Source organism: Jatropha curcas, chromosome 2 (assembly GCF_041381405.1).
Source record: "Jatropha curcas cultivar XTBG-Jc1 chromosome 2, XTBG_Jcur_1.0, whole genome shotgun sequence".
Classification (NCBI taxonomy): Eukaryota; Viridiplantae; Streptophyta; class Magnoliopsida; order Malpighiales; family Euphorbiaceae; genus Jatropha; species Jatropha curcas.
This window is the reverse complement of record NC_143152.1, coordinates 5,798,916-5,811,685: the sequence shown is the minus strand read 5'-3', so window position 1 is coordinate 5,811,685 and position 12,770 is coordinate 5,798,916. Positions and strand designations below refer to the sequence as shown.

The following is a 12,770-nucleotide window of genomic DNA, read 5'->3' as shown; positions in this document are numbered from 1 at the left end:
GATTTTTATTAATTCGATTTTAATTTTCATTTTGATTATTTGCATCTACAAAATTTCAGCTTTTTCAATTTACATTTATTGTCTAAAGAATGATTGCATCATCCTCGTGGGTTCATGGAGCAGACAAATGGGTTCGCATCATCGCATTCTTGGGTCAAATTCTGAATACGGACTATGTGGCAGGCCCAGTTTGAAACCCAGATCCAGATGGTCTCCTAATGAATTATTTTCGCTTTTTCTTTGTTTCTGTTTATTAATTGATTTGAACAAAGAGTTTGTTGCGGATAATCTATATTCTATAATTATATCTATATATAAATTGAAACAAAAACAAAGTTAAAAAAATTTTTCCCTCTCTTTATTTATTAATTTATTTTTTGACAATTTTTTATTTTTTTATAATAGACTGTGGAAAGTAAATTAATATTTATTTACATCTATATTTATATGAATACCAATGTCTATCCATACATCTGCAGGGAGGGATGAATAAACTTTAGAAAAAATAAAAAATTGCACTGAATCAATAGAGTTTGATTATTTGGTTCAGTTTTTCGGTTATTTAATTCGGATATGGTTTTTAATTTGAAGAAATTTTGATTTTTAGGTTTAATTTGGTTTTAGAGAAAGAAAGTTTGATGAACCAAGTTTGAATACAGCATGGTTTTGCACCAACTATACCTTTTAATTTTAACTTAGAATTTTCAGATTTTGGCCAACATTTAAAATTTAATATGAAATAAAAAAGTTTGGATATTCAAATAACCGAACCGAATCAAAAAGTACGATTCAATTTGATTTGATTTCTATTCTAGAATGATTTGGATCAATTATCAAAAATATATAATTTTGAAACCGAACCGTCAGAATGCAAACTCCTGTATGTGGGATGTCAAAATAGATTGATGGATCGTGTTTGCATTATATTGACTTAAAATGGTAATGCGATTAGAGTTAACATGAACTTCATTAGTCACGTCAAATATTTGAATTCTAATATGACACAAAATTTAAATAAATTATATGATTACAACATGTATAAAAAATTTAATTAAGTGGGTCATATAAAAGTCGTAACTCAACGTCACCACTTAATTTGTATATGATATATATATATATATATATATATTTTTTTTTTTTTCTAATTGATCTTATTAAGAAATGAATAACTTGCTGCCTTTAACTTGTAAATCTGCCTTTCCAATGATTTCATTTTAGGGACAAAAATTGATCTATTTGCTACCCAATGGATGCCCTACCAATAACTAATCAATATTATATATTTTAATTTTATGGAATTTTTTTGGCACTTGCTTCTCCGCTTAACCCAAAACGTCATTTATTCATTTTCAAACAGTTTAATTTAGTCAAACTAATTTGGTAATTTTTCAATCAGATTAATAGTTTTATTATCTTATTATAAGTGAGAGACATCATTTTCTTCCAAATTCATTTTATTTAATCAAATTTCAATGGAATTGATTTTAGATTTATAATTTATAATTTGTGATTATAGTAGCCACTAATTGGAGGTCAATAAATTTTTATTTAAAACTCGATCGGATTATATATTAACCTTAAAATTTACGAGTTCGAGGATTTTTATAAACAATTTCTAATACATGCACAAAATGATAGAAAATATAAATATCATTTTTGATATTTGATATAAGAGAAAAATATATAAATAAATAAAAGCCGAACCTTATAAACTTGAGTTTATATTGATTAATTTGCTATGAACTTATAAAATCTAATTTATTTTTATATCCTTATCTCTGTAGAACAAAAATAAAACAATCAAGGGAAAGGGAATCAGAAGGATACTTCCAAGGGATTAAGCTAAACTACCCAACTAACACCGTACTTAAAATAGTTTTATTTAAAATTAAATATTTAATTACCCAATTAATATAAATATATTGTAAGGTCTTCACGTCTTCATAATATATTATTTTATTTTTCCAGTACGATGACTAGCTTATGAACTCAGTTGGAGATATTCATATGTTAGTTTCATCGTTAGAGATTGGTTGGTTAAAGGGTTGACCTAACATATTTAACGAGTCAGTCTTGTTAATTATTCCAGTGTTAACATCATAAATAAATAAAATGGAAGACTTGAACGAGTCAGTCTCGTTAATTATTCCAGTGTTAACATCATAAATAAATAAAATGGAAGACTTGACTGTACAATAAAAACATGTAAATCGTAGAAAACTTTTAAGAGGAAAATTGGAAAAGGAAAAAAAAAAGTTATTCCTTACCATTAATTTTTCTGTACAGAGGTTCAACAGGCAAAAAGAACATTGTAGGTTACACAGTATAAGTTATTCCTTATCTTTTACTCACCAAATTTCTCTTATTTATTCATCAAAATTATAGACTTTTGTGGTCAAAAGAATTCGAATTTGAGACTTCTCACTCTCTAAATAAATAAAAAAAGCCTAACAAAACTAAACATAATTGACTAATTAGCTTTTATTATCCGATTTTATAAGTTTTTCTATTCATTATGAGCCTCAATAACCCGAAATAACACGATAGATTACGGCAATAAAGGTAGCTCTCCCCTTGACTCACCAAATTGGTGCGAACTCTTGTGGTCGAGATGACTCAAATTCAAGATCTCTTACCATTCACACTTTTTAAAAAATCAACCAAATCACACTGGATTGCCTATTTTATAAGTTTATATCTTATAAAATGATGGACAGACAAAGGAAAATGACTTCTTATTTTTTATGTTTTCCCTTTTTTATAATTTTTTCTTCATATTTTAAAACACTATATATATATATATATATATATATATATATATATAAGGATTGCCTGATATATAAATATTTCAGAACATAAGTATTAAACAGTAAATTATATATTTATTTTATGGGGGTAAGTTGGTATTTTAAATAATAATAATAATAATTGAGCAGCATTAGAATCATACACACAATTTCATCACAAGTATGATCTCTATTAGTTTTGTTTTTAATTGGTAATAATTTATTGCATTTATCACTATTACAATTGCACTAAATAATATTATATTTTTTAGATTATGAGCTTACTATATTATAAAATATTATAATTATTATATTTTAAAATAAAGAAACTATTATCTACCACATTATGTCTATAAAACAAAATAAAAATATTATTAATAATGCATTTTCAAGAACTATCATCAAAACTATTTAATAACTTTTAATGTAAATAATATTTTAATTAATGTTATGTTCCATTTAACCGGCACATGTAGGAATAATAATAATTTATGCATAATACAAAACGTTTGGAATTTTTTTTTTCATTTTCTCAAAAAGAAAATTCATAATAAGAAATCTATCTTCTTAAGAAATTATTGTGAGAAAAATAAGAAAACCAATAATATAGCTGCCAATTATGCTTGCCAAAAGTTGGACTAACAAAATAATTTATTGAAAAAAGAAAAAAGGAATGGAGCCTTAGAAGATTCAACATTATTATTTCTTTGGCTCCTTGCTTCTTTATTTGTTCCAGAAATTGATCATTGGAGATGAAGTGTGCAAACTAATATTATGGCAATACAAATAAGCAACTCCCATTAAATTGGTTAATATTTATTTAATTAAAGAAATTCAAATTTGAAAATTTTTAATGGCAATTTAGTCTTTTATTGCACTCGTTATTAGTAAAATAACAATTCAAGATCAATCTAATTAAAAAAATAAAATAAAGTATACTAAGGAAGATTAATTAAATTAAGATGTTAACAAAAGAAAATTATATAAATAAATTATAGTACTCGACACTTTAAAATATCCATTAAAAATGATAAATTTTAGTAGGAAAAAAATAATTAAATCAAAATATTTCAAAAAACATTACAAGCACAGATCATGATAATTAACACGTGACAATTGTCTCTAATTTTTTACATTAATTTTTACCTTATATTTTTAGGAATAATATATTGTATTTTTAAAATAAGAAGGACAAAATAGTTCGTCTTGATAAAATATAGTATAAAGTAGTAATTATTTCTAGGGTTTTTAACAAAAAAAAAAAGTATAAAAAATAGATGGAAGGATAAAACAATTTGATGGAATCAAATATTAAAAATAAATCTTGTATTTTAAACTTTAATTTCTACCGCTTTTTAGTTTTTATGTATTTACTATATTTACATTAAGGATAAATCTTGCATTTTAGACGCTAATTTTATATATAAAGCAAGTATTTTTCTATTTTTAAAGTTTGTGACTACCCAACTATTCCTGTTTCAAGATCTATAACTGCGTAATTAATCTCATTTTGAGATTTATGATTTTCGTCGAATGTTTTTTACATGGATCGAATCTTCATCTTGCAGAGACCATTTACCAAACTTAAATATGTTATACCACTTGAGTCATTTGTAATAGCTTGTATTATTTTCTTTTTAATTCACTATGAAAGGAAGCTTTTCCTTCATTAAAAAAAAAAAAAAAAAAAGCACATGTTAGGGAAAAGAAAAAAAAATTTCATTTAAAAACCAATGTAATTTTTACACGCAAATTTAAATTAATAAGCGTTAAATTATATAATTTGATAAGAGTTAAATTTTGAGAAGGAAATTTTCTATTGAAAAGTGGACAAAATTATTCTTTTTTTTTAAATATATAGTTCTTGAATTCTGTATATTGAATAATAAGTTTTTTCAAAAAATTAATATAAAATTATATACTTTAAAAATTTCGTTAAACAACTGCAATTTTAAGTTCTTTATTAAATAGATTTCCCATGTTATTAAATTAAAACTTTTTTTTTAAAAAATAGAATACGCAACAATCTTAAAATCATTAGAAAGAAATATATAAAAGCATCTCAAATCTTAACGTGAATCGTGGCTAACGTGTCGTATGAAATAGAAAGTGTAAATGGTAATGTGACTGAATGTATATTTATAAACGTTGAATTTTAAAAATCTATCTTCAATGCACTACTTTCAGATCTTTTTCATCCTCTTTCTTTTTTTGTCCATAATTTAATATATAATCAATTACTATAGAGCAGTAAACCTCTAAAAATAAAAGATGTGGTTGGTGATGTTTATTTTAGTTTTTTACACATCAGCTTAACAAGTAAATATGCATTACATTGGAGAGCATTTTTTAAAAAATCTTTTCATTTTTTTGATATGGCAATTTAAATAAGAGCAATTCACATTAGCACGAGCATTTTCAATGTTAATATATATTGTGGCCGATGTGTCATATGGAATAGAAAGTGTGAATATAGATATTGAATTTTAAAAATCTCTTTCTGATGCACTAAATTTAGATCCTCTCCATCCTCTTTTTTTCTTTTTTCTTTGGCTCAAAATTCAATATGTGATCAATCACTAAAAAGCAATAAATGTCCATATTGTTTATCAGACCTTCTAAAATAGAAGTTGTGGTAGACAACGTCTATTTTTTTTTTTTTTTTTTTGACACATCGAATAGACGTTAAGCATTGGAAAGTATTTTTTAAAAAACCTTTTCATTTTTCTAATGTGACAATTAAATAAGAGCAATCCATAATGCTCTAAGAACATCTCCAAGATTGTGATTGATGTATCATATAGATTAGAAGGTGTGAATGATTATGTAACTAAAAAGTCTATTTATAGACTTTGAATTTTAAAACTTCTCTTCAATACACTAGTTTTGAATCATTCCATCATCTTTTTTTCCTTTTCTTTTCCAAGCCTGCAACTAAATATGTAATCAATCACTATAGAGTGATAAATGCTCTTACTGTCTAAGGGACCTCTAGAAATAGAAGTTATAATAGACAATGGTGGAACTAGAAAAATTTTTCAATGGGATCATTTATTTAATTTGATATTTAGTGGAGTCAATTAAATTAAAAAATCTAAAATTTATCATTTAATATTCATTTTTTAAAGTTTGTTTTATTAATTTAACCCTATTCTATAGATATTTTTTAAAAATTGAGTGAGGTTAATTGACTCCATTTTATATAATCTGGCGTCGCCTCTAACGGTAAATAATGTCTATTTATTCTTTTAATATCTCAGTTTAATGTGCCAAATAAATATTAACATTAAAGAGTACTTTTTTAAAAAAATTATTATTCTGACATGAAAATTAAATAAAAGCAATTCACTTCAAAACTGAAAGATTCTTTAACCATAACGAAAAAGAAATCTTCTATGATTGGTCTTTAACAGACGAGTTTAGTGACACGCATGAGCTTTTTATTTCGAAGCAAGTCCTCGCTATCGTATCAAAAAAGATGGCTCTAACGATTTACAAAATGTCGAAATCACCCTTTTCCCCGTTCGAAGATTCCAATGTAAATTACCCGCGAAAATAAATACCAGCAATTTTTTAATTAGTTGACTTTGACCCTTCAATTCAGATTTCACACTTTTGGTCTCTTGACAAAGTCCAATATCCAACGGTCATTGCCAAATGCTAATTAAGGCATTAACACAAATCATGGGTTATAATTGTCATTATAACAAGAATATAATATCAATAAAATCATTAGAAATTTCTATTAGGAAGTTGAAGTTTCAAATTTGCCAATGGAAGTTTCTGGATTGTTATGCACATTGTTGAGAAATTGAGGACATGGTTTAAACGATCTAGAAACCTAATTGCTTATTTGAAAATTGGGCAATTGGAAAATGAAAATTAAGCAAATTATTTCAAGTCTTACTTGAGAATATTGTATTCATTTTACTCACGGTGTACATTTGTAGATTCAACTTATTTGATTTTTTTTTATTCAAGGGAAAAACTTATTTAAGTTTATAATAATCTCTTTTCTGAATAGTAGAGTTAGTCATGATTCAGTTCATATTGGAATTAGACCAATAAAAAAATTAAATTGAAATTAGTTTCATAATTTTTATTTTGAATTGGATTGAGATCTTAGTTTACGAGTTTGATTTTAATAATAATATTAAAAATAAAAATATAATTAATTGAAACTTTAATTGAAATGACTAATTTCAATTTTCAATTTCAAGCCTTGTTTATCATCTCTAATTAATTGGAGAAGTTAGATTAAAAAAAAAAAAAAGAGTATAGATTACAACGGTGCACGAAATACATTATTTTATATGATTTTATAGTTTCATAAATTAGCAAAAACTAAATAAATGTATTTATATTATGGTCAAATATAAAATTTTAACAATTTCAGTAGTGTAGTATTTCCTCCAACAACACAACACCAATTATTAAATTTTAATTTTAAACTAATTAGGATGAGGGACATGAATACTTTGTCGTAATATTTCCTTTATAGTTGAGTAATTAATACTATAAATTAATGATTGTCAAAAAATATATATAAATAATTATATAATTTTTAATAAAATACGTCTAGAAAAATTAAATAAATTTCCATTAAAAAAATTTAACTATATTCATTAAAAATATTTAACCTGAATTTTTTTAAAGTAAAATATCTAACATATTTTTTTTTAAAGAAGAAAGAGAAAGAAAAGAAATTTTTCATATTTTCCGTTTTTATTTTCCAAAAAAAAAAAAAAACAACGAAATTACCCAAAAGAACAAAACAGAACATAACTGCCTCCAATATTTGAGTGGCATAAAATGACAAAACTACCCCAACAATAGCACTAAACATAAACTGCCACCAAAGCCCGTTTAACCCGTCAGAAGAAGAATCTCAAGAAATCCCTTCTCCTTCCTTCCCTCCCTTCTCTTGCGTGTATTTTATTAATAGAAGCGTTCCTGCCAAGAAATCTCTCCCTCCTCCATTTTTCTTTTATTTTTATTATTATTATCCACTCTTCTCTTCTCTTTCTCTTCCTTAATTATATACAATTAACTATCTAATTACTCTATATGTATATATATATATAAAGAAAGAGAGAGACAGAGTTAGTTAATCATATACGCATTCCTTATTCGACGACTTCTCTTCTCTATCCTCTCTGGTCTCACGTTTCTGCGGATTTCTTTTTTTTTTTTATTCTCGTCATTTCTCTCTTCATTCGCAGAATCAGAGATCCCTCTCTTTAAAAAGGAAATTTTTTTTGTTTTTCTCTTTTTAAAATTTGATTGCAGTACTTCGATTCCTTCAAACGAAAGTTTTGCCTTACAGTATATATCAGGTATGGATATGGAAAACTTGAAATGGAATACCTATTTTCCTTCATTGATTCGATTCAATGAGAGGAGTTTCTGATTTCAATGGTTTTAATTTGCAGAGGAATTTTTGGCGGGCGATTGTTGTAGAGATCAAGAATGTTAGGAGATTTCATCAACAGATGTCTTGTGTATGTAATTTTGATTAATTAATCAATGATTATTACTAGTTAATTCATTTCCTTTTGGTTTTTGATTCTTTGTTTTGTTTTTGATCTTTTTCTACTTTAGTTTTTCTCTTTTTTGAATGGATGTTTGTTTCTGGTGTGAGATTTGAATGTTCTTTTAATTAATTAATTAATTGTTATTGTTATTATCTTCGGCAGGTTGCTTTTTGGGTATGCATACCCAGCTTTTGAATGTTTCAAATCAGTAGAGAAGAACAAAGTTGAAATTGAAGAACTTAGATTTTGGTGTCAATATTGGTAAACCACCTTATCTTTTGTTTTCATCTGAGATTGAAATTAGTTTTGGTATAAGTTTTTCTTAAAAAGGTATAATTCAATACTTGCATGAAATAACTTTCTCTAATTTGCCAATAATAGGGATACAATTCTATGTTTGCCAATAATTACTTTGTCCAAGTTGCCTACAATATGCCAAGGAATTAGAATTGCAATAGAATTGTCAAGTAAAGTGAGTTGTTTATAATAGGTCTATCAGATATGGGTGCATATTTAAATTTCTGTTTGAAGTGAAAAAAAAATCATTATAAATTCTTCAATAAATATTAAATTGAATTATCCATTTATATAGTTTGATATGTATCTGTATATATATTTTTAATTTATAAAAAAAAAAATTTTAAATGGGTCCTTTGTCCCTGACATTTGTATGTGTTAGTGTGTTAAAGTGTTTTCTTTAAAAAACAAAAAGAATGGGTCTTTATCCATTATTAAGGTGAAAATTTTCAAAATTTTTTATTAATTATAGTATATGATGCTTGAACCTATTTACTTTCTATATCTACAGAATAAAAAAAAATGGAAAAAGGAAAATGTAGCCGAGAATAGGAAAAAAAAGGTAATGTAGTTCATGCCAGAAGAAGCTAAAGAGAAGTATGGATTAAAAATTAAATTGGTAATTGCAATCATGTGATCGGTTCCAAATTTCAACTTGATATAGTTATGAAAATTGATCCATCAGTCATATCCGAAAAAGAAATTGTCAAATTTGCCTCATCTACTGTTAGACCCATTTATTCATCAACTACTATAGTATATTTAGGATTTGTTCAGCAGCGGATTTTTTTAGATAACTTTTTTTATAATATTCAGTAATATGTTATTTAAAGGAATGTAGCTGACAGCTAAATACTATTAAAATAGCTAATGGGTGTCAAAACAGTTAATTTTACCGAACAAACCCTTAATTAGGTGATTAGGTTTCAATTCCATTAGTTTTCTTTAAATCAAATTGCCTTCAATTAAAAGTGTAATTGATATTGATTTTGCAGGATTATAATTGCTATCCTTACTTTTTGTGAGAGGATAGGTGACATATTCATTTCATGGTGAGCAAAACTTCATTAATTGTTTGGAAATTCCTATTTATAAGTCACAGGTTGCAACCCTAATTATGATTGTTTTTTTTATGAAGGCTGCCAATGTACGGAGAAGTGAAGCTTGCATTTTTTATCTACTTATGGTATCCAAAAACAAAAGTAGGTAAAATCAGATAACTGTAATAGACGAAATTTTTATTTCATTTGAAGTAAATTGGTAAAATTTTGTTAATGCAGGGAACTGGCTACATATATGAAAGTCTGTTGAGGCCTTTTGTAGCAAAGCATGAAACTGAAATTGATAGGAAGCTACTGGAGTTGAAAGCAAGAGCTTGGGATTTTGCCATTTACTATTGGCAAAACTGCACAAAACTGGGCCAATCCACTTTCTTTCAAGTTCTTGAATACTTAGCTGCTCAATCTGGAAAAGTTTCTATCACAAACACAACCACTAAGACTAAGGTGTAATTTTTTTTTTCCATCTGATTGATGGGTATGAGACTATTCTTATTTTGTTAATGAAGTGTAAACAACAACCCAATTATTCTAATTACAAAAATAATACTTATATAGCAAAAGCTAAGACAACAGAAATTGGATTTCTTCCATGTAATTAATCACAATTAATAATAAATTTGATCTTTAACTTGCAGAAGAGGGACGACTATGAACCAAGCGCACCACCTGCACCTACAGGTTTAAATGAATCGCCATCAATGAGCAAACACAGGACCAGCAAGTGGCCACCAAGGGCTCCGCCGCCGCCAAGCGGCAGAATCAACCGCTCAGTTACAGATTCACCAAAAGCTAATAGCGTCCAAGTCAAACTCAATGAAGAAACAGAATATTTACAGACGGTGGACCCAAGCACAAGCACCGGCGGCTCTGAAACCGACGCCAATGCTAATCTCCACCAAGCTCGGCTGAGGCTCCGCCGTATGAAACCAATTCAAAACTGAAGATGAAAGATAATTTGTAATCTGTGATTGTAAAAAAATAGGCAAATTCCTCTAAAACTAAATGAGAAAATTGAAAAAAAAAAAAAAAAAAAACTCTGTATTTCTTTTCCATTTCGAGTTCAATTCGATTCATTCTTTTCTTTGTTTTTGTTTGTAATCTTTACGAGTCTACTACAAAAAATTAAACAGCACAACAACTCGATTAGATACAATATTTAGAATTTTTACTAAAAATGGTTAGCCAGTGCTACCTATGGATTTGGATCCGAATCGCTTGGATGATCCAATCAAAGGCTCCGGTAATACTAGGAATAATATGAATACTAATGAACCGAATACAAGCAGTGATAGGATTGCGAGTAGAGAGTTGGAGCCAGAGACGGCGGAGGAAGTGTTGGCTTGAAGAATCCGGCGAAGAAGACATCGGTTGCAGGTAAGCCCACGCCGCCTGCTTAACGAGGCGATTACGAATGGAAATTTCACAGGCGGAACCAGCGGCAGAGGGAGCGGCCGTTGGCGAGTTGACAGCAGTGGAAGGAAGGATGTCCTTTAAAGAAGTGTATGACAAGGAGGATTTGAAAGAGGCCAGCTGGCCTAGCTCGAAGTCGGAGCCGTTTCCGGTGGGGAGGCTGAGAGTGTAGAGAGGTTTGGAAGGGAGAGTGAGTTGAGTAGGGATTACAACGGAAGTTGCAATTGAGTTTCTACGGCGAAGAGTTGGTGGAGGCGCTAGGGGTGGTAGAGGCTCTGCTTCAGCCATGGAGAGAGAGAGAGGGAATGAAAGGGGCGTTTGGAACGAAGGTTGAAGAATTTATATACTTAGACGCTCTCTCTTTTTGTCACAATTATTGGCTTTTGTTGCCGTTGTTTTTTTTTTTTTTATCTTTTTGTGAGTTTAAATTTTTTAAACTTATATTAGGTTGAAATTTAAGTTCGAAAATATCTAAAATAAAAATTAGATTTAAAATAAGAATTAAATATTTTCGGTCCCTAAATTATAACCAAATTAATATTTATATCTCTCAATATTTGAATAATTATTTTGAAAGATCTAAATTATGCTTCCATTATACTCCGAGGCCCTTATATCCAAGCGCTACCTCTTTTCTATTTATATGGGCTGAAAAGCCGATTTTAACAAGAAAACTTTAAAAATGAAGAAGCCTACCCTTAGTGAAAGCTATATAAACGTGGCTTCTTCCTTAATTGAGTCCATTGTATTTACTAAATTTTCAAATTAGAAAATTTACGTTTTTCACAAATGAGCCGCTCATTCTCTTCATCTAGTGTAGCTGGGAGTTCATGAGAGGGAAGGTACGTTAATTATTATTGCAAATGTGGGAAGAAGACAGATATTCGAATCTCAGAAACGACAAAGAATAGAAATAGGCTTTACTATTACTGTTTGAGCAAAAAGTGAGGCTCATTTTTAGGGTGGTCTAAGCCAGCGAATTCAATCCATCCAACAACAATAGTTCAGTCATTTGACTTTGAATCAAGGCAAAGAAGCAACTTATGTGATGTAGAATATTTGAAGAATGAAGTGTCAAGATTGCATGTTGAACTCAGATATTTGCAACTTCAATTGGGCAGATTTGGTGAAGGTTGAGGGATTAAAAAGTTATGTTGGGTATTTGAAGATTTTTGTCGTTGTTGTTGTGTTGATTGTTGCTGTGGATTTTAGTGTAATCGTCATGTCTTGGGAAAGATGAGTTGAGGATTTAGTAAATGCAAGGGTTTTGATATGTTGTTGTAGAAAATTTTTAATGAAAGCCGTTTTAGAACCCGATTCTATGAGAAAAACCCTAAATTTTGTAACTTTAAGCAATTTAAAACTGAAAAAAACCGAAACGAAGTCTATTTCTAACTGGTTCATGCCATTAACATTGTATCAAACGTCAAAGGTAATATATTTCATGCTTGCTTCATAGAAGGAAAAACTTACCTTCTTCTTCTTGTGAGTGAGAGCACTGCAGCAGTATAAATAGTAGGGCACCTTCTTTCTCTAAATTTTGCGATTGATAATCAAATAGAAGAAGGATCAAAGATGCGTCTGAAGAGAAGAAGTCAACATTCAAAAGGAAGGCTTTCAACGGAAAAGCGTTGCATCCCAACCGAAACAACCTTTCATTTTCTCTCCTTTGAATTCCTAAA

General features: G+C 28.3%; 2 protein-coding genes across 2 annotated transcripts; one reads left to right on the top strand and one right to left on the bottom strand.

The window, feature by feature from the left end:
* Positions 1-7,697: 7,697 nt before the first annotated feature.
* Positions 7,698-10,619, top strand: HVA22J (HVA22-like protein J). The gene is made up of 7 exons (XM_012218959.4): positions 7,698-8,122; positions 8,219-8,287; positions 8,483-8,581; positions 9,613-9,669; positions 9,756-9,819; positions 9,898-10,122; positions 10,314-10,619. Exons 2-7 carry the CDS (start codon positions 8,256-8,258, stop codon positions 10,617-10,619), a joined length of 783 nt encoding a protein of 260 aa, XP_012074349.1. The 5' UTR covers positions 7,698-8,122; positions 8,219-8,255.
* An 84-nt stretch (positions 10,620-10,703) lies between these two features.
* On the bottom strand, positions 10,704-11,423 carry LOC119369791 (uncharacterized). Its single transcript, XM_037636510.2, has one exon. It carries the CDS (start codon positions 11,374-11,376, stop codon positions 10,867-10,869), a length of 510 nt encoding a protein of 169 aa, XP_037492438.1. The 5' UTR covers positions 11,377-11,423; the 3' UTR covers positions 10,704-10,866.
* Positions 11,424-12,770: the final 1,347 nt, after the last annotated feature.